The following is a 23,253-nucleotide window of genomic DNA, read 5'->3' on the forward strand; positions in this document are numbered from 1 at the left end:
GACAAGTTCCAAAGTGATTTATAACAAAGAAAAATTACTAAAATTGTAAAAAAATAATAATTATAACATCGAACAAAGAGCAGCAGTGAAATAACAGGCCAAGACAAATCAGGAAGATCAACTTTAACCTGTGAGTGAGTGAGTGAGTGAGTGAGTGAGTGAGTGAGTGAGTGAGTGAGTGAGTGAGTGAGTGAGTGAGTGAGTGAGTGAGTGAGTGAGTGAGTGAGTGAGTGAGTGAGTGAGTGAGTGAGTTTCGATACCTTTTTTCCAGGGCTTTTCCAAGACTTGAGTGGAATACTGGTGGAAATTAGCACAAATTTATATGTGAGTACTGGCATCTTTTTTAAACCCCAAAGCTCTGAATTTAACTATTAAAAGATAATAATCAAAAAGGTTTGCACCCCTTTTATGAAATTTATGCAATAAAGAAGCAGATTCCTTGAGGGAGGGCATTCCAGAGTTCCAGGGCAACCACTGAAAAGGCCCTGTCATGGCTCATTCTGACCCGCTTGAATGAAATTTGAAAACAGGGTGTATCCAGCTGATTCTAAATCTTGGTAAGTAGTCTGCAGAGGCAGAATTATTTTTCTAAAAGATAAGGCTCATATAATGATGAACAATTCTTTACATGTTGAAGAGACAGACTATTTACAGCTTTAATTATTAAAACCCAAGCAGTGAATATATAAGAAGTCGGTGCAATTGGTTCAATACTGATATGATTTTGCCTACTAACAGCACACCAAAATCTAGCTACAGAATTTTGAACCAGCTGACGTTTTCAAATTGTTTTTAAAGGCAGCCCCATGTAGAAGTCACTAAAGCAGGGATAACATTGGCAAGATCTTGGTCTTCCAGCATTGTTGGTGAATCAAAACAAAGCTAAAAGAAAGTATTCTAGCGTCTGGGAATTCTCTAGCAAAGCAGGGTCCGAGATCACTTCTGACCTGCAAACCTGATATTTCAGGAAACTTGTAATCCTGTTACTGGGCCTTTCTCCTTTCAGCCTGTGACTGATTCTTTCACCAGCACATCTTCTATTTTGTCTGGAATAAACTAAAGTGGATTTGTTCTCATCTGATCCATTTACATGTTAAATCATGCTAATGACACTTCCTCACCTGGAGAAGATGAAAAGGAGAACTAGTGCTGGGCATCATCTTATGCTTATGTATACAATGCTTATTGTATGCATAACTCCAGCTGACTTTGTACAGCAGTTTCATGTAGAGTGTTAAAGAGCATGGCTTTAAAAAACTGATTCTTGAGGACCATGAGGTAGAACATCACTCTTTCAAAACCATCTTCTAGAATCTTCCCCCTCAAATGAGTAGAACCACACAAAACTGTGCCTGTGACTTCCAATTCTCAGGGGCATTCCAGATACATGCCAGGAGGAATGGCATCAAAATCTCTTGAGAAATCTAGGAAAATCAGTATCCATCTGTTTCTTTTCCAGTTCAGATCATCTATAAGGGGGAAACAAGCCAGTCTCCATCCAAAGATCCAGCATAAAACTATATTAAATGGACCATCAGCTTTCAGTGAATAATATCTGGATGTAGGAAAAGTTGCCCCAAAACAACAAATACATAAATCTGCTTTGCTGTCAGCAATATCACAACTTGTTCCTTTGAGTTCTTCAGACAACTTTTCTCTGAAATTCAGAGTGAGAGTGGAATGGAATGCCTCCTAGATTTTGTCAACCTTTCATTAGTTACAAACACAATTTTTAAAAAACCTTGCATATGATCCACGTTCTCAGCCACCTCAAGAAATCTTAGAGAACTGACATTTGTTAGCATTAGCATCAAAAGCATTGTGCTCAGCAAAAAGGTCAATTATTAGAATAAATCAAATTATTACTTTGAGTAATCGTTTAACAGATCTTTGAAACAGTTCCCCAAAGCTATAGCACTAACCCCACATGAACATTGAACTAAAGTGTGCTTCTGTCCACTTACGGTCTGTGTGGCTGAATGCTCTGAATTCCATATAGAAACCCCTGTATGTGACCAGTTCATCCGAATGGAAACTGATTGCAACTGAATAGCCGTATTCCTTGATCCTGTTGCCCTCTGAAACTGGTTTACAATATCTGATCAAGATACAGAATACAAACTACAGATATATCATACTATATTTTAATAGGTCTAATCATTATGTTTAGATATGCATACATTATAAAGCCATCTCAATAACTTATTACTACCACAGATTCTATTACTTTTACCATCACTGAGATTCAAATGTTTTACTTTGAGAAGAACATAAGAAGACCAGTGGTACATCTAGTTCAGCACCCAGTTTCATACTGTGACAAAACTGTGAAGGACATGGCTTTCCCATCATGTTGCCTCCAAGCATTGGCAACTCAAAGATTCCTTATTTATAATTTTATGTAAAACCAAGAAGTTGAGATTAGAAACCTGATTGTTTATTATATTTTTAAATCTTAACTCATAACTCTCAAGGATTTCTAAATTTCTCCAGTTCATCCAGATACAATATCCCTATTCAATATTATAGGAACACATATATAACTTGTATGTATATACCTACTACATCTGTTTGTAAGAAACAGCCAATAGGCATTCACTTTACAAAGGAAACCAGGGACCAGTACCTGGATAAACGTGGAACTTTATCAAAAGTCAAATGTACATGCATTGAATGTAACATGAGAATTATTCACTGAATGTATAAAGAAAAATCATACTGAAAAATTATATTGTAATCCTCTTGAGCACCTGTGGAGGAAAGGTGGCTAATAAATGTTTTAAATAAATAAATAAAATGAATAAAGAGTACATTGTACATGGTATGTCCATGCTTTCACTGTAAATTGCAAACAGAGCTTTCTTGGTGTTTATTTTTCTGAAAAGAAAGGTGCCTACTGCCTAGCCAATTTGGAAGACAAGAGCCAATTGTGGTATAAACATTCCAATTCGACTTTGGACCAAACAACTATTAAATCATGACAAACTTGTTGACCTCAGAATTCAAGTGTATTTTCGTGTGCACAAGACTATAACCATACTCAACTCATCTACAGCAAGGAGTTCAGGGGGAGAAATCCTACTATTATCAGGTGAGCAGAGAGATTCAGGTAATAAATGAATCTCAAGAAGAGGCCTTTAGAGATTTATCATAGCTGCTCAGTGACTAGAATCACTTTGAGGAAAGAAGCTCTCAATACCATCAAACTGACTTTCAGTACTCATGTTCATATGTTAACATTTTCCTGTGTCTTTCATTTTCATGGTCATCCATGAAAATATCCCCGCCACTGGTCAGGCATAAACTGACAATCCTACACTGTATCCATTTTGTTATTGTTCTGTCTTCCATGAGAGTTATTTTGTAGTAGCACCCACAGGCTCAACACAATTGGGTATCCTTACTTTAGAAATTGTTGTGAGGTTATCCTATCTCATCTAAAGATGCATAATAGTGAGCAGTTCCCTCTTGTAGGACCACGCGTATGTTTTCCCTCCATGCCTCCCTGCACTGGTCATGACATCAGTAGAGCATTACCATAATATAGCCAGTTGCATAACTTTTAATGCCAAGTTAAAAGTTATCAAAATCAAAAACCAACAGCGCCCTTTACCTTTCCTTCCCCAGCAATGCTACAAGGAAAGCCACTGACATATTTAGTGGTTTATATGGAGGCAGAAGGGTTTTGCACAAAGGGGGGGGGAGAACTCTTGATTAACAAAGTGAACAAAATTGCTCACCTGACCCCATCAATTTCCAGCCAATCTTTATCACATTTATTGGATCCTAGAGACTGTTCTTGAACTTGTATTACAAGAAGTTTTAATAGCAATCTGTATCCAGGTAGTGGTGCCTAAGATAAAACAAATTTCTCTTTAAAAAAATAAAAGTGAAAAAAGAAAATTTATTGTAATTTCTGTTTGAATATTTCAAGAGAATCAATTTATTTCCAATTTTTTTTCCAATATTATTTCCAATATTTGTGCCTTATGGGAAATCAGTCCCATTGAACACTATAGACGTAAAATAGGCATACATATCCAAACCAGTTTTATTTATCAAGCGGCCATGAAACAATAACCAAGCAACAATACACTATTCCTTAAATCTGGGTTCACCATTATATGTACACATAGGCCAGGTTAATATTTGCAGAGCATTAGTCCTGACAAAAATTTCAGATCATCTGCATTGCATCAGTGGATGCTTCCAGCCTTGCCAATCTGCATTTGGTGGAGAGGCATAGAAAGAGGAGGCTGGCTCAGCAGGCAGGCCTTCTCTCCCTCCCTCGGATGGGTGGGGCTGAGGCAGGGCAGGCATGCTGCCTCTCCCTCTTAGAGTTGTCAGCTGTCCAGTTTTGACAAGACAACCTGGTATTTATGGTTTCTGTCTGGGAAGTCAGCCCCTTCCCACCCGAAAGCACAGAGGCTAGGGTGGGGGCTGCTTTTGCCGCCGCGGATGAAGGGAAGGCAGTTCCCTTCCCCCCGGCATACGGGTGTTTGGGGAGGGCGGAGCTAAGAGTTTATAAACTGGATCCGCCTCCTCCTCTTGGCAGCAGGACGCTGGGTTGCTCAGCCCACCCACCCTCCCTATTACAGTGCAGGCTTATCCGGTCGCTGTTTGTCAGGGCCAGGTAGGAATTTTTTCTCTTTTCCCAGTTGGCATGAAAGAGGAGAAGGGTTTTTTGCCTACCTTGCACTGTGGGATTTGTTTGGTATAATTGGTTAGTGGAGCTGTACATAGTTCGGCCACTGGCAGGTTAGGATGTTAAAATGAGTGGGCCGGTGACCCCCTTGGCAAATCCTCATTGGTGAGAAATTGGGGTCTGTCCGGAGCAGCTGGTGAGCTGTACAGTAGCCAGTGGCAAGGGCAGACTGCTGCATGGCTCCCCTGTATAAGTAAGGCCCTCCTGCTGTACGGCGAGGTGCTGCAGACTTGGAGGGGGGACCATTTGCCTGGCCACCAGGTACAGCCATTAATCGGATGGCTCACCCCCAGGGCAGTGGGGGCTCGCCCAGACAGGTCAAGGCGGAGGTCCGAGGTGACCCCAGCGCTTGACCTGTACCGCTAGTTAGCTAGATCCTTTGCCGTAGTGACAAGTTATGTTGTAATCAATAAAGTGGCCCAATTTTAATCCCAAGCTTTGTGTCTGCCTTTCATTTCAACTGAGGGGGCAAATAAATTGAGGAACAAACAGACATGCATGGAATTTTCTAATTAAAAGTTCCAAGAAACAGGCAGTTCTAAAGGGACATAATTGGAGGGGGAAGCTTAAGGGTTAAAATAGAAAGGAAATGAAAGTATACAGGAGGAAAACAAGAAGTCAAACTAGAGCTTGGCTGTGGGCTGGTGGAAATCAAACTGTAGCTGATGCTGGCATTTCTATCATTCTCTACCTGGGAGGAGAAAATGAACTCCCAGTTTCTCCTCCTCCCTTAAAAGGTTGGGTACAATTTTATCGTCCAAGTCTCCAGCCAGTCCCCTGTGCTGCAAGCCATGTGGCTCTCTGCCATTCTGCAAAGTGGGCAGTTACTTTTGCTCATTCAGGTTTTGTTTGTCCCCTTTCCCCTTGGGGAACTTCTTTGCCTGCCCTACTTCTCCCACCACCTCCAAGCTGGCTGCCTCTTCTGGCGCCCATCTTTCTCTCACTTTCTCTCTCTCAATGGGATGCAGCTGCAAAAAAGAACTGGGGTGGAGAGTCCAAGCAATCACTGGGAGCAGGTATGATGAAGACCCTAAATTCCCATGGTGCCCTATAACAGCTCAACCATGATAATATTCCTGGCTGACAAAACTGTGGGGGGGAGGGGGGAGGTTCACTACTCCCAAATCAGTATAACAGTTGTCAAAACCCCTTCAGGTGACATTTTTGCCCAGAACTAATCTTATTTTTCCCATTCTGCCCTTATCTCCCTCCCTCCCTTTGCTTTCCCCCTACAGTTTCTGCTGCCCTCCTTCCAGAGGTAATGAGGGTGGCCTGGAGGCTGGGGTCACTTTGGCTTATACGTAAATATGTATTTACTTTGTTTATATCCCAGTTTTCTCCCCAATAAGGAGCCAAAGTGGCTTATAACTAGAGATGGGCACGAACAGCAATACAAACTAAAAAAAACCCACGAACAGCCCAATCTGCTGTTCGTGAACAAGCTGTTCGTGAAGCCCCATTCTAAACAAACAGGTGGTTGTTGCAAACCTCGTTCGTTGCTGTTCGTCAAGCCAGACTGTCTGGCACCTGCAGTCAATTCCCATGGCAACTCAGGCAGGGATTGTCTGAACTCTGTCTGAACTTCTGCTGTTGCCCTGGAAACCCCAATCTAAGCCCAATTTAGCTTGATAGGCAGGTCTTCCTTCCAAGTGTGGACTGGAGCTCCAAATGTGTTACAAGAGGAAAACACCATGGGGGAGGGGGACTCCCAGCTCTGGCTTTCAGGGAGAGACAGCTGCTGTTAAAGAGACAGGGTGAGTGCATTGGAGCTTGAATTTTCTTTGTGTGTGGTGGGATAGGGATCTACCCTTCAGGTTCCAGGGCTTCTGCCAGGCTCTGGGGCCAAGCTATTATTTATTATTGGTACCTTTCCTGCTGCCTGCTCAGGTAGGGTTTCTGGGAGTGGTGCAGTAGGGATCTACCCCTTCAAGTTCCAGGGCTGCTGCCAGGCTCTGGGGCCAAGCTATTATTTAATATTAGTACATTTCCTGCTGCCTGCTCAGGTAGAGTTTCTGGGAGTGGTGCAGTAGGGATCTTGATGGCTGGAGGAGAGCCTGCTGGCCCCCATGAACAACGACCAACGAACATATTTATGACAGGATCACGTTCCTCAGTGTTCATTGTTCGTGGATGGCAATGAACAACGAACACCATGTTTGGGTTTTTTTTCTGTTCATGCCCATGTCTACTTACAACATTCTCCCCTAATCCATCATATCATAATAACTCCATAAGGTAGGTTAAAATTGGGTGGAAACAAAGGAGATGTGGGGAGGCATCTTGATTTTTTGTCCAGAATTACTAGGGGGAGCTGCCTGTCAGCATTGGTGTGGCATGAAGCACAAACAGCAGCACTGAAACATTGTGGCCCGTCTCTTTTTCTGCCTTCTGCTCGGTGGGCTTGTCAAGCCATCTGGTCCCTTCATGGTTGACAAATTTTTATCAATTATGTTCACACTATTTTTGATGAATCCATCTGGTATGAATGCATTTTTTATTAATCCTCCTCCCTGGGGGGTGGGGGCATGGTCAAGGTGGGCTGGTTGGGGCTCTTGGGCTGTTTTTCCATCCCAGTCTGCCTCTGATCTGAATGCTAACAACAATCTGGGCTTCCTGTGTTCATGTTGGCCTGTTACAGGGCCCATTTCCATCTACCTCACTGATGATGATCATATGTGTATAAAACAGATCTTTCATTTTGACTTACACAAAAATTATTCTTTTTCTAGTGTACAATAAGTTATTTCCTTTCTCCGCTGCTACATTTTAGAGTACGTACCCTAATAATCCAGTGGCAGTCAATATTAGGTGGATAGTAGCTTGGATAATAAGGAGAAGTCACAGTCCCATTCCAAGAGATGTAATGGCCACCACATACTAAGAGAAGAAAAAACAATAGCTTTTATTATTTTTTCCCTTGTTCTTTTAGAAATCATGGGCAGAAGAACGGACTGTAACTCTTTCTGTTGTAATTACAGGTATAAGAATATTATCCTTATGTTCCCTTTTATAATTCTCACAGTGCAATCCTAAGCAGAGTTTTATCCTTCTAGATAGGGATTCCAGGTCCACTTGTGGAGGTGGGGGATCCCCTGCTCTCACCCTCCGCCCCCTCCACTACTCACTTGGCCAGCAGGGGGAGGCAGGAGGACAGGCCTCCTACGGTTTGCTCCTAGGCCTTGCGTGGCAACATCATGTCCCAGGAGTGATGTCATAGCGCCTCCCCAGGAGTGCTCCTGCGTTCCTCAGAGGGGCCAATTTGGGGCCCGCTGTAAAGCACAGGAGTGCCCCCATGGCCTGTGCGCCATTCTGGGAGTGTGTGCACATAATGCACACACATGAACATCCCGAGAAAAGTAAGTGCCGAGTCCCTCCCATCTTGCTGGAAGGGTAAAGAGACCTGGCAGCCCTACTTCTAAGTCAACAAAAGTCAGTAGGTTTAGAAGGCTGGTTAGGATTGTAGTGTAAATAGTTTGCATTCATAAATGCCATTTCATTAATTCTGTGTGAAAGAAGCTGTGTCGTAGACCCCACAGCAGAAATAATATGTACTATTTATTTAGAACATTTCAAGTATCAGAGCACTTCATATATATTGTCTCACCAATCCATTCTTCACTCATTGGTGAAACATATTTCTCCTATATATTTCTTTGCACATACAGATTGAACCTGTTAACAGGATCTTCTCTTGTGCTAGCTCTCTGTGAACACATCAGAGTAGACAGGGGACTTTAAATCAGAGCAGACTTGGAACTCTAGAACCCTAAAACTTTTATTCAAGAGCAGCATTTTCCTGTTACTTCCTTATTCAAGTACAATTGAATTGAAGTACACAGTACAATTTTCAGGAAAATAAGTAACACTTTCTAAAAGGTTTAAATGAAAGAGAAAATGTAACATTTCACATATGTGCATTGCCCTGTGCAGTAAAAACTTTGTTATCCGGCACTTGACCTATGCTGACAATATTGTTATAACAATGTCATAGAAATCTGATACTTCTTTTTAAAGAAGTTCCTAAACTGATGTAACATCAGGTCTGAAATCTTGGGAGCATCCCTTCACATCTTACCTTGACACCTATATACAGAAGTGGGCTTCATGACAGGGAGAAGGAAAAAGAAGGCAGATCATTAAACAGAGAGAGGATTCTTGCCATGGAAGTAGCAGGTGGCTGGTCTTTCTCTTGAGCCAGCCCAAGAGGAGAAAATCAAGGCACTATTGGTCAGACCAAAATGATTCCTTGGAACCAGAGCAATGCCTCCTCGTGTGTAAGGGCCTGCTTTTGATTAAAGACCTAGCCATGAGATCTATTTGTCAGTGAGGCAAGAGTGCAGATAGCAGAAGCCACAAGTTAAAAGATAGAGGAAAAGACGGACCAAAGTTCAATAGACAACAAGTATATGGTTACAATTATGCTTGTGTTATTCAGCTGCTGGATTGCAACCCATACCTGCATTAAATCTCTAATATCCTTATATATGTTAAGAAAAAATCAGTGGATGCATACTTTATCTCTGTTTTAATCCAAAAAGATATTCCAAACAGCTCACAACTGCATATGAATTAGCAAAAATAATTCAGCAGCATGAATGCATAAACAATGCCTTTGTCAGTCTAACTACATACCAATTTTAGGAACAGCTTGGAAATAAGCTTTCAGTACACTGCTGTCTTTTCTTCGGTCCAGTGAGAAAGTAACCAACATTACATTGCTCGATGAAGTTAAGTGTATAAATGGGGAGGTCCAGGCCCCAGACATTCCACACCATCTGAAACACATTCGGGCCAATTACAGCTTGTGAGTTATTTGACTGTGCATTTTCATAAACTGCAGATGTTTTTGTTCATTTGCTAAAATTTATATGGTGCTTTTGGATTAGAGCCAGAATGAGATTTTGTACAAGTTTGAAATCTGGAAAATCATAGGGATAATAACAACATATTGTGCTTGAACATGTTGATATTGCATTATACTAGCTCTGTACACATATGCAAAACTATTGTAATTCATGTTTCATAGTGGTGGATGAGTATTGTTAGTTATCAAGCTACTGGATACTTGAACTTACTGTTCTGCCTTGCCTTCTACCCGGAGGAAACCATGATGATCAAACCATTGGAACACCACTGCGACAGCCCCTCTGCCAGAGAGGACCCTTACATTCCCCGTTCCTTAGCCACAGACATTTCCTACATGGCAGGCAGATGAGTGGGCAATGACATCAGCTGTCAGAATCTCCACAGCAGCTGGATGCTTAAAACCTCAAGAGGTAGGAGCTGGGCATGTGTGCCAGAAGAAGAGAGCACATGGTGGTGGGGATGTAGAAGTCTGCCCTCTTGATGATGCCAGTTAACTGAGTTTTTCAGACAGTCAAATGCCAGGTAACAAATTTTTACTGTACAAGGCAATACAGAACTGTGAGTCTGTGACTAGTAGCCCTGCCACAAGCTGCATAGATGTAAAAGCAAGTAACACATCAATTATAAATAGATCTCAAAGGAAATTCATATTATAAGATAGCAGAGGAAAATTCATATTATAAGCACATTATTTTTGAACCTCACAGTATCACCTCTTTTAAATGAAGATGTAGAGTATGAATGTGATTATGTCTTTTACCATTGTGTTATGATGATCAATGAATGTTCAGGATTTAGTATATTCTTTATGTCCCATGCAGTTTACTTTTCTTTATGTCCCTACCTTGTAATTATCTTGTTCTGCAGAGGAAGAAGGAAATCATAGGCAGATAGCCTGTGAGATGCACAGCTCCCAGGAGATATCCCATGCACAGTAACCACGACCAGCCTCACCACATAATCAGCTGGGACTCGCAGCCTCCACTGGTAAAAAGATTTCTTGGGATTCATCAATGTCAATGTTCTGTTATTACCAGGCTTTGCATAAAGGTCAAAAGCCACTGGTAGACAAAACAAAAACAGATCAATGACTGCAAAGTAGTAAAGAGAATAAATTTTTAAAAGAAATTAATCCAGGCCCTGTCAGCCCAGATCCCAGGGAACAAATGTCTACATCACAAAAGACAGGCTTGTCCATCTCATCAGAAAAGGACTGGCTGTGAGCCAGCTCTGTGCTACGTTCTCACCCTATGAAGTTGTCCCCCCTTGGGAGAAGGCAGAGGCATAAAGGCTGTGGAAAAGGAGCTCCTTTATGCAACTGATTTGTGCCTGGAAGACTTGAATTTCTCAGTGTGCAGCCAGCACCTTTCACCAGCTAATTCAATGCAAAACAGCTCTAAGTGAACCAGCTAATGGAGAAAGCAAGTGAACCACATCAGTTTTAAGTGGACATACAATAATACACAGTTTGGGACAATTAATCTTTCATCCAGTGCAGTCCTTAAGACCTTTCTTCAGTAGTGAGTCTCTTTGAGCTCGGTGATTCACAGTGCTGTCCTAAGTAGGTCTACTTAAGGCTATTCAATGGGGCTTATTCCTATGAAATTGTTCATAGGGTTGTGCTGTTACAGTGCATTCCTAAAGTAGAGTTACATCCCTCTAAACCCATTGACTCAAATTGACTCAAAAGGGTATAATTCTGATTCGGTTTCGTTTTCTCGGCCATGTCGGACGCTCCTCTCCGCAGGTCTGGGAGGAAGCGCCTGAGCACCCTGACCGGGAGGCTGATCTGCGAAGATTAGCCCCCAGGACTCCCAGTGAGGGAGGCAGGGTCCGGGACGCTGCGGGAAGAGCCCCCCGAAAATCAATGCGGGGGGTAAATTGCCCGTTTGTCCCTATGGAGGCCGGCAGACGTGCGCGGCGCCTCGAGTGCTGCCGGGCCATGGAAAATGGCAAAGAGCAGAACTAGGCGGAAGCCTGTAAGTAAGCGAATCCCTTCTGTTATTACAAGCGCACGCGAAGGAGTGGTGGGATCTGAAGCTAAGAAGACTCATTCTTCCCCCTCACTGAGTTTCAGAATCCGGCTGGCGGTCCCCCCCCCCTAAAATGGCAGCGAAAAAACAGAGTCCCGCTTTGGGCAAGTCAATCTCGGCTGCCCTGCAGGGGAAAGGAGAGTCACTCGAGGAATTGGTGAAGAGGTCGGTTATCGAAGCCATAAAACCCTTTGTTGACAAGCTGAATGAAACAGATCAAAGGGTGGGCTTAACTGAGAGCGAAGTGAAAACCGTTAAGGAAGTAGTGGGGGGGGGCAGAGAAGTCTGCTCGGGAAAGTGCGTCACTCGTGAAGGCTACGAATAAAGAGTTAAAGCTGGTGGAGAACCAGCGGATCGGGCTACAAGTGGAACGAACACAGACAATTTTGCGCCTCCAGAACGTGAAAGAGGAGGAAAATGAGGATTTATGGGGTCTGGTCTCGGAACTATTGGCGACACCCGCAAAGGCAACTAAAGAAGAGGTTAAAAGCGCCATTTTGGAAGTCTGTCAGGCTTCTTCAAAATATGCAACGAAGCATCAGCTGCCTCGCGAGATCATCATCGATTTTTCATCTAAAAGGACCCGAGACACTATCCTATACAACTCATACAATGCGGATCTGGACTTTTTGGGCAATAAAGTCAAGATACTGAAAGACGTCCCATTTTTAGTTCGGAAAAGAAGATTTAAGTATAAAAAGCTCACAGCTCTTCTGAGGGAACGTGGAATAAAGTACAAATGGCTATTTCCGGAAGGTATCTGGTTCAGTTACAAAGATCAAGCTTACAAGATAATATCAGAAGATCAACTAAGGGATTTTGAGGACAAAAATCCGGAATTTCAGCAAGACACCAAGCAAGAAGAAAAGGCGAAGTCTGAGGGGGGGGGGGGAGGAAACGAGCACTGCGGCTGCAGTTGCTCAGAGAGAATTGCGTCCAGGACCCAGGAGGGGGAGGAAGACTTAATTTGAATTGTAATTTGTATTTTGCAAGGTCAACCACTCCATCAATATTATACAAAGCTTAAATTTTTTTTAATAATGGCAGTATGAAGGGAAAGCATTCTGTGTAGTGTAGTGTTGTTATATGTTGTTGGTTTTTTTTTCCTTTCCTTCCCTTGCTCCCCTTCCTTTCCTCTGTATTGTTAGTTAATGTAGTTAATAAAAAGAATTTTAAAAAGGGGGTATAATTCTGTTTAGAATGGCCAGGTTAGTCTGTACTACAGTAAATTTACTTGGAACTGAAGTCTGGCAGTAATTCTCAAAATTAAACTTTCTGCTTATTCTTAATACTTCTACTGTCTCTGACCAGCATCATTCTCACTACAGCTACATGAACTCAAACTTTACAGATGATGAGCAGAAGCTGACTTATCTAAGGCAGTTCAGGATTGTTTATGGTAAAATGCCCTTCTCACTTCACTAAACACAACCATCTCTCTCAAAGCTTTTATCAAATAATAAACCATGTCAGCCTAAGTGATGTAAATCTAATTTTGTTTAAAGGTCAAAAACAGACTGTAGCCCTGTCTGTGGCATTAAATAATTGCTCTTTCAAGATATTGCCTCGTTTATTATAGCTATCTTGTAGCAAACTGCTCACAAAAGATCCACTGTTAAGATCATGCCCTAATCTTTTAACTACATATCAGAACTACATTTCCACCATAGGAAAACTCTATGCTGCAATGCTTTTCAAAAAGCTTAGATCCTGGGTCAAAGGAAATAATATTCTGGGGAATGAACAGGCTGGTTTTAAGAAAGGAGAGAGTACCATCGATCATTGCCACATACTCCGGAGTTTGGTAGACAAATATACAAGCTCTGGAGAAGGCATGCTGGCAACTGCCTTCATGGATTTTAAATCAGCATTTGACACAATCTCCAGGCCCCTCTTATGGCTGAAGAAGTATAGCATTGAATCACGTCTTCTTTACCTAATGCACTACACAACTATCCTACTGCCCAGGTTAGATAGATCTTGTCTCCTGAGGAATGCTTCCGTACATATCTAAATTCTGATCCTTTTGTATGCTGACGATGCAGTGATAATATCCAGATCAGTTGTGGGGCTCTGCAAATTGATTAAAAACATTGAGGTTTGTCTATTAATGTAGTGAAATCCAAGGTCATGATATTTAGTAAAAGGAAAAGCACAAAAATCTTCAGATGGTATATAGTAGGCCAATCTATGAAACAGGTTAACCAATTTAAATACCTGGGAATCCATTCTGAAGCATCCCTTGCATGGAAAACCCATTTGGATTTGACAAGGAATACTGGTGGACAATTGTAAAATATTTTTATACAGTGGGAGATGAATTTGTCCCCTTGGCCTTAAAGGTATATAATGCCAAGTTTCTAAATCAATTTTTGTATAGTGCAGAAATCTGGATTCAGGCTGTTTCTGAGAGAATGGATTACATCCAGTATGATTTTTTCTGACACTTATTGGTTACTCCCAGATGTGTTTTGGGAGAGCTAAATTGGGTAAAATATCAATGGAAGCTAAGGTCCAGGTGGCGTGGTAACTATCAGATGCAAAGGACTCCGTTACTCTTTCTGTGGTAAAATATATAGGGGCACTAATTAAATATCAGAGACATGATATTAAGTAAGGTTCTTCCCATTTTAATTTCTGCTTAAGGCAATAGCCATAGGAGCAGTATTAGACCGACCGACCGACCGACCGACAGACAGACCGACAGACCGACAGACAGACAGATATTGGAAGACATGACATTGTTTTCCCAGACAGGAGGAGCTTCTGGTTCTTATCTGTGATGAATAATGAGAAGGGAGAATGGTACTTTTGAGCCTTTCATCGCTATGTAGGAAACGGTCATGTTCACAGGAGCAGCATTCCTTGCAGGACTGTGATACATATAAGACAACTGCTAGGTAATTGACAGTCCAGTCCTAAACACCCTTCTAAACCCATGGGTGTAACTCTGCTTGGGTTGCTATGTAACACACGCCAAAGAAAATTAATTGTACCTAACTGAAGTAACTGGAGTGTGCAATTAAAATGCTATTATCAACTACATGGAGGAGGAGGAATTGGATATCTCCCCACAATATTTTTCCTGCCTCCATTGTTTTCCCAACCTGCAATGGTCCCAGGCATGTACTATCTGGCCCTTTGGGGAAACTCCAATATGTATACTGGATCATCTTAGGTCAAGAAAATGGCAGGTGGAGGCTGAAGCCCCTTTCCCATGAGCACCACAGTCACAATCCAAATCAGGCACCACACACAGAGGAATGGAGGAGAACCTGAAAGTCATACACAGGTGTTACCCAGATCCAACCTGGGAGAATTCCCAAATGTTACATTGGGAAAATGGCAGTAGAAGAAAAGGCCAAACCCTATTGCTACAGAGCTGTGACACAATCTGATTTGGATCACTATCCCTCCTTAGGTGTCTGTAAACAGCTGAGTTCTTCAGATCTCACAGATCTCCAGCTAGGGTTGTGAATTGGACTTTGGGAAGAGTGTGGGGAGGGGAGGGAGCTCATCAGGAATGTGATGCCAGAGTTTACCCTTCAAAGTTGGCATTTCCTCCAGGAGAACAAATCTCTGTCATTTGGTGATCAGTTGTAATTCTGGGACAACTCCAGGCCCCACCTGGAGGTTGGCGACTCTATCTCTAGCCATCACATCTAGTTGAGCCATGACCCATTCTCTGAAATGGGCATAGTTGTATACACAGTCATCCCCAATGCAACTAAAGATCACATGCAAGTGGAAAATATTTTCCATGTGTGTATCCCTAGCCGGATGGAAAAATTTCTGTGAAATAGCTACAGTAAAAGTGATTCTAAAGCCCAACCTAGGAATTGAGCTGTGCATGCATAGCCCTAGTAAGGTACTTCTTAGCAACACCTATCAGTTGTTTAGGATGGGAAGGGAAGCTTCATCCCCCCCCTGCCCCCAACTATCCCTGTTCCTCTGAACAGCTGCCAGCATGTTATGTAAGGGTAACAACCGTATGAGTTTGGATCTGCTCACTAGGTCTTGCATACAATAGACTCTATTTGGCAGATTTATACAACTTCTGCCAGGGCTTGTGCTTTCACCATTGCAGCTCCTGTTTCATGCCAAAGGAAGCATGTAAAGGACCAGCATTGACAACCTTCTCTTAGGTTTGTAAGATGATTCTTTTTAAAAGAGCTCTCCAGTATACTTGGGACTGGGTGCTTCTGTTGTTGTTGTTGTGATGCTTAGATTGGATGCTTGGATGTTTCTTGGATCACATTTCAATATGTTTTTTTTATCTCTTGACTAGTGTAAACTGCGTTGAATTTGGGAAAGTCAGGATAGGAACAATAAATAAATAAGCAGACAGAATCTAGAATAGAACGGCTAGGATAAGGCATGGAAGTATTTATCTAACCTGTTAATTCATTGTTTCACTTTTTGTGCTTAAAAAAAAGTAATGTTTGTAGCCTCCTTGTTTGAATATACATTGTACCACCACAAAACCAGAAACAAAGTATCTCTGGATTCAAACATATATTCTTAAATATGAGCACTAAAGAAAGGTGAAATAACTGATTGAAATCAGTTATTTAAATTGCTTGAATCACCAATTATTTAAATTGCTTGATGGAAGCTGTAAAATAATAGTATTTATGTCATTTTTTCCAAAGGCAAGTGATCATTTGTTCATATTCATATAATACAGCTAGTCCCTGACTTGGACAGCCCAGGTAAGCATGATCTCATCAGATCTCAGAAGCTAAGCAAGGTCAGCCTTGGTTAGTAATTGGATGGGAGGCCTCCAGTGAAGACCAGGATTGCAGAGGCAGGCAATGGCAAACCACCTCTGATAGTCTTTTGCCATGAAAACCCCATCAGGGGTCACCATAAGTCAATTCTGACTTGAGGGCTGTCCCCTCCACAACACTGCTGAGAATTGCACTCTCAGGCTTCTCCATCTTCCACCTGATCAGCACCATTCCTTGCCTTCAGAATCTTGCAAAGGAGATCTGAAGCTTTGAGTCTCACTACACAAGACCTCTTACATGAGGATGCTCAAGTGAAGGGAGACGCAATGTTAGCTGGGAAGCATTGTTTAAGAAGAGGCTGTATCAATTTCCCCTCTCTACAGAGCCAGCAAAGATTGCTGCTCAGAGGGTTTGTAATTTCCTTTTTGCTCCCCAAAGGCTCTGCCATCTCCTCTCTGGAAGGCGAAGAGGAAATTAACAAACCTCTAAGAAGTGACCTTTGCCAACACTGTAGGGAGGAGAAATTGACAGAGCCTTCGCCTCTGTCTTTTTAAACTAAGCTTCCCAACTAACATTGCATGTCTCTACGCTTGAATATTCTTGTGTAAGAGGTCTCATGTAGAAAAACAGTTATGAGGCCTTAAAGAAAAACCCACCAGAAATGGATACATTGTGAGCAGAGTTTGCTCACCAAGTTGCACTTAGACTTGCATATAGAAGTTAAATATTTTAGCTGAGAACCAAGGTAAAGGTAAATTAATAGTTTTTTGCTATTGGGACTGAGTTTAACCTTTCTAGATTGGTACTGCCTTGCTTCTTTAAAAAATGGATTCCCAAATTCTTAAACTGACCAAATTTTCCTGTATCTTGGGCCTTTCAACCACACCCTGGGACTTGTGGGTGAAATATGATTGCTGAGTCAGATCAGTGAATCATGAAGATTCCTCCTCATTGCTCTCTATTGGTACCAAAGGAATGCGGAAAATTATTACAGAGACTATTTGATTAGTCTGGAACTTGTGCCTGAGGGGAAAATCATCACAAATCCTCCAGCACAAGCACTGATTATATGTATGCAAGTTTCATAGGGGTGCTTGAGTATTCCATTAATTTCAATTACTCACGATAAGGAGTAGATTTCTGGTACATTGTACCCTTTGGGTGCAGCCTTCAAGTCAATTGGAAAGAATGAAGTAAATGAAGGTTGTATAGGAACATTCTTTGGTATACTGTTGGAGATATAGAAAATAAGTACAATAAAATAAATTAGCTCTTACCTGACTTTAGCATCACATCATAGTCCATAGAATCTGAAACTACAAATGATTAATAGTCAGCAAAGTTGGTTAGATTTGTTTATTAAATTTTGAAACACTGAAAGAATATCAGATCTCCCATTACCAAAAAGTTCCATTGTAATGATATCAATATCTTCTTCAAGAGAAAATGTTTCAGCTGAACTATTAATCTTTTGGGGTGTCCTTTTACTAATAATTTGTTTTTGCTTCACTGAGATTACATTTTTAATAGTAAGAACAATCTCTTGTGGGGCCCAAAAGGTGCTCCAGTAGTATGCTCGAAGGCCAGTTTTTCCTTCACTAGAAGAAGAAAGAATGACAGAATAAGGCTTAGGTATAGTATTAGATTTGATTGTAACTACTTGTATCTATTAGACTATGAACATCAGTAAAATTCATTGTTAAAACTGTTCTGAACGGTCCTCAAAAACAGAAAGAAGTACACCGAGATGATTCACATTTTATGGAGTACAGAGGTTAAGTCTGATGTTCCCACTCCTTTTTCTGTTTAACTGGCAGACAAGTTGTGGTGAATTCGCCTTAGTTCTCCTCCAGGAATGCCAGTTCCCCCCCAAGCCCAAACTGGGGAATCAGAGACATGGGGGCAACAAGTACTCACCTGCACAAATGTGTGAAGCATGTGCATGTTGGTCTGCTTCCCCCTTTCCAGATGCCTTCTCCCCCAGATGGCTGGGCGAGCAGTGGGGGGGGACTGGGGGGGGGACCTGGCAGTCCTGGCTCACATGGGCAGTACCCAGTTGGGATCATAACTGTGGCACACTGCAGAAGAGGCTTCAGCCTTTTGCCCTGTATGATTTTCCTGATTTGAAACACCCCCGGGGGCACTGTTTGACTTGCTGGGTAAATTCTAAGTATACATATAGATTTCTGCAACTGGCCAAATTATGCACACCAAGGACCAGTACAGGTCAGGAAAATTAGCAGGGGAGAAAAATGAAAACTCTTCTCCATGCACAATGCAGTTGCGATCCAGGTTAGGCCCTGTACATGTGGGAACTGACAAGAACCCACATCTGACTTCACATCAAACACAAGGTGGGTTCCCCAGACCAAACCTGTATGCTCCATAATGTAAGAATCAGCATATATTGGAATCTGATCAATCATGAGTTGATTACCACATTCAAACTGCAACTATAAAAATTATTAACTAATGCACAATAATACCCTGATCACAGTAGTCTCTTTTTTCCTTCTCTCCAAGACAGTTCCTATGAATATACTAAACCATGTACAAAATGTACATGTACAAAATGGTCATATACCTGGACCTATGTGAGTGACGAACTGTGGTTGTAACTAATTTGCTCTATTCATTTTATTTATTTAAATTATTTCTAGCTGAACCACTCTTGAGACTGCAGGCAAAAGATAGTTAAAAACAATAAAGCGCATCAAGATAATGGTTCTGTTGCATCTTGGCAGCAGCTCTTTTGAAAGGGATTTTCAGATGTGTCCCAGGCAGCGCCCATGTCAATAAGTGTCAGAACAGTCCAAAGATCTATTTGCTATGCTCATAGTCCTTAAACAGCAAACTCATGGAGGTCTTATTTACTCAGAAGGAGTTATGTGAATTATCCCTTTTAGCAACTCTACTCAGATTATAATCAAGATTCGAAGTATGAAGGGATGACTATAATTATCACATTGCAAAGGTAGCCTTTGAATATATCCTCGCATTTCTATAACACAGTGCTCTTTTAAAATTCTTTTCTCACCCATGTTTTAAAGATTGTTTCATTTCTTCTTCTATGTTGAGGAGGTTTATACTGGTATGTGGAAAACCACAGTTGTAAAAACTTACAATTCCTAAACCTTGTAAGCATCAGCAATAATTTACACACACCGTAAGCTTGGTTTTTTTCATACAAGCACATTTTTTTCTTATCTGATAACCCGTGCAAACCCAAGATAATTAAAACGCAATCCCGATCCGAAACACACTTATTTGGAAGTGTTTCACCACTTTTACTCAGACCTTTTTTTTAAGCTACATTTCTCTGATCCAGCTAAAATTAGAGTTCCACTGAAATCAGTGGAAGAAAAAATTGTGATTAATTTAAGTCTCACTGCCTTCAATGAGAGGGGCTAATTTCATCTGGATAATGAGCATGTTTAGGATTACAGCATATTCAGAAACAAACCTAAAGTACGGGTGAAATTTCTGTTCTCCCTGGAATTTTTTTTCTAATTTGTAACACCAGTGGCAAAATGGGTTGCGAAAATGGACTGGTGCAAGCTGAGCCAAAGATGGTGGCAATGGACATAGGTTTATCCATTGCCCCATAAGGTGGCACACAGCAACTCAGGGGGCATCAGTGGGGTGCAAGGGGCATAGTGGATGAGCCTGTGCCAACCACATCAAATGCTGGTCAGGTCCAAGTGGACTGGTCCTGCAGAGCTACCAGTGCAACTAAGGCTGACCCTGTGCCAGGCTGTCAATGGAACTCTGGGGCAATGGCCCATCAAGAACTTCACCGATTTAGAGGGCTAATCCACCCCAATACAGAACACAAAAAGCCATCAAAAGCTGACAGATAAGACATTGCACTGAGAGCTAGTTTGGTGTAGTGGTTAAGAGAATGGAACTCTAATCTGGAGAACCAGGTTTGATTCCCATCTCTCCCCTTGAAGCCAGCTGGGTGACCTTGGGTCAGTCACAGCTTCTAGGAGCTCTCTCAGCCCCACCCACCTCACAGGGTGTTTTGTTGTGGGGATAGCACTGACATACTTTGTAAACTGCTCTGAGTGGGTGTTAAATCATCCTGAAGGGTGGTGTATAAATCAAATGTTATTATTATGTTATTAAAGAGACTTAATAGAAAATTACTTACCTAAAGGCAGCAATAACTGATTTCATGTAATAATTCCCTAAGGCAGAAGACCCATATAATTCTGCAAACTGATAGTTAAACAATTAGAAAGCTAAATATAAAGAACAGAAAAAAATCCTGTTAAGTTTAAGTGTGGTCATATCATTTTCTGACGTATTACGCTGTATTAAAGATAATATTTGGTTTTGTGTCTAGCTCAAGTAACCTGACAAAGTAAGTGACTCTCTTATCAGTTGAAAGGGTTCAATTTCAATATAACATTTCTCTTAAATCTGATAATATTTTACTAGGCAGCATCACAGTGATTCTTCAGTAAGCAGAAGATGCTGAAAGGAAAAAAAAATCAGTATGAATTTAGGCTACTTAAGATCTCTGTCATTTATGGCTTCCAATCAGATCATATGCAGCTCATGTCAGCCATGCACAAAGCAGCTTTGAGACCCACGAATCATTCACTTGGGAAATGGAAGCGAACAGAGAGATGCTTTGTATTTCCAAGCCTTCTGTTAGCATGCATTAATCTCACAAATGGAACAAACTTTGGAGAGAAGTGCAAGAAAGAAAGGATCGTTAAACTGGATGACACAATCACTCTGCTTTAAATATAAATTAATAATAAAAAACTTTACACATGGAGAAATGCAAAACAATACTAAGTTTCTGGGTCAAAGAAGCTACTGATCCACTTATTTAACAATTCACAGAATCAGACAACTTTTTAATTTGGGACAGGACAAGATATTTTGCTGCCTATGACATAAACCAAAATGGTAAAAACATAATAACACACATTTGCAGCCTTTCAATGGTATCCTAAAGTCTCCTCCTGCCGGAAAGGGACAGCTTTGGCTATGCCCAATGGTAGGGCCAGCCCTGGAAATCTCCCTAAGGATTCTTTCAATTTCCCAGCCATCCCTTCCCCTATTTTACTGAGCATTTGTCTTCAGTAACTAAACACACAGACACAAACAACAACAACAAAAATCCCTCATCATTCTAGTTCTTACAATGTGTCTCAATTACAGTAATAATTAAAGGGAATTTTAGGAAAACTTACATAATTCTGGACAGCTTCAGCTTGCAGCAAAAACCTATGTGACTTGGGATGTGTCAGGTCACTTGTGTAGGTCAGGTTAGGAATATCTACACTTCCACCAATATAGATGAAGCAGAATGCTGGAGCTGAAATTAGCAAACATTTAAAAACAATTTTTCACTGCTCAAATAAGTTTGCTTGAAAACTCATATGGTAACTTGCCTCGTATAGGAAATCCCTTTTTAAAAAATCCTAATTAATACACAACTTTCATTTCAAATTTGATTTTCATTACCAACATTCCTTGGCATGTGGCCATATTTACTATTTCGGTTGAAATAAATATTTCATGTGTGCAGATGAAAATAAGACTATTAATAATCTTCTTGTCATTGGATTTTTCCCACTTTCCCCGTGCAGTTCTCTGTACACCTCAGAAGACCTTCATAAACAAAATCTACTGGTTGCATGAATTCATTCCATTTCAAGAATTTGCTATTCAGCACAATATTATCTGGAAATCAAGGAGCATAAAAATATTTTCCTTAGTTTCATCAAATTGTAAACATTAATCTCTTAATATTATGGATTTTGACTGCATGGTTTCTAGCAGTTCAGAGACTTATAAAGATGTCTGGGGGGGAACAATGAAGAATGGTACTTATTTCTTATATAGCATAGAAAAAACACCACGTGTGTACCCCAGGTTCCAAAGATACCAACTCACCCCACTTCTCAATGCAGCAGCCCTTTGCATTGGTTGCACACCAGATTTTAATGGGAAAGTGTTTCAGCCCCTAGACAGCTGTTACTAGAGGATCAGCTAAGGGAATAAAGTTATGACGTTTGAACAGATCTTTTTTTTTAAAAAAAAGACACTCCATTTGACTTTTTAATAAACACTTATGCTGAACGTTGTAGAGTACTGAAATCTCGGAATTCTAAGTTAAGAAATCTTAAAAAGAAATCAGCTTTTAAATGATCTGTCTGAAAAGCAATCTTCAAATGTTTATTGAAAATCAAGTTCAAGAAATGAAACTTACGTAATGTATAATACAGGACCAACAGAACTACTGTGACAGTCAAGGAAATCACAGGTAAAATGCCTAACAGCCATCTTTTCCATAAACATATGCTCATTTTTTTGGCAAAAGAATGCTTTAGGTAAAGAATTTCTTCTCCTGGAGATAGGCTATGAGGAAGAGACAGACCCTGTTAAACAACAAAAAGGAAAGACAGAAAAATTAGCCGCTCTTGTAAAGCAAAATGAGATGACCGTTGCTCATCTGACCCAACATTTATTATCACATCATTCATAAGCAATTTCCCGATGAGAATGTTTGTGCTCTAGCAAGCGAGCTGCAATTTCTTACCAGTCCAGAGAGATATTCGGAATCATTCGGAGTAGGTATGCTGAATACAGCAGAGACCTGCCTGGTGGGGGAAGGCCTCCTCATGATGCTTTTCTGATTTATTCTGCCCAGTTCTTAACTTCAAAACCCTGAAAGAAACTCAGACATCTTTCTAAGCAACATCAATCAAAACAGATGTCTTTGTTCCCCCTATTGTTGTTCCTGATTCTTTGCCATACAACTAAACTGCCTCCTGACTAACAGTTAGTAGGTGGGAAGGAAATATAAGTCATCCCCCCCTGTAACTCTTTGTTTTCCAAACTGAACTGGTACAATCAGGGAAAAACACAAATGGAATGAAATATCCATTGAGAGCCA

General features: G+C 41.1%; 1 protein-coding gene across 1 annotated transcript in view; it reads right to left on the bottom strand.

The window, feature by feature from the left end:
* LOC129326272 (suppressor of tumorigenicity 14 protein-like) overlaps positions 1–22,980 on the bottom strand; it is a 36,774-nt gene extending 13,794 nt beyond the window's left edge. Inside the window, exons 1-8 of the mRNA XM_054974429.1 lie at positions 22,897–22,980; positions 20,488–20,555; positions 17,736–17,932; positions 10,416–10,662; positions 9,338–9,480; positions 7,485–7,582; positions 3,741–3,853; positions 1,965–2,098 (exon numbers count right to left, since the gene is read on the bottom strand). Of these exons, the coding sequence (XP_054830404.1) occupies positions 1,965–2,098; positions 3,741–3,853; positions 7,485–7,582; positions 9,338–9,480; positions 10,416–10,662; positions 17,736–17,932; positions 20,488–20,555; positions 22,897–22,980 (1,084 nt within the window). The remainder of the gene's footprint in view (positions 1–1,964; positions 2,099–3,740; positions 3,854–7,484; positions 7,583–9,337; positions 9,481–10,415; positions 10,663–17,735; positions 17,933–20,487; positions 20,556–22,896) is intronic.
* Positions 22,981–23,253: the final 273 nt, after the last annotated feature.

This window comes from Eublepharis macularius, chromosome 3, assembly GCF_028583425.1.
Source record: "Eublepharis macularius isolate TG4126 chromosome 3, MPM_Emac_v1.0, whole genome shotgun sequence".
Classification (NCBI taxonomy): Eukaryota; Metazoa; Chordata; class Lepidosauria; order Squamata; family Eublepharidae; genus Eublepharis; species Eublepharis macularius.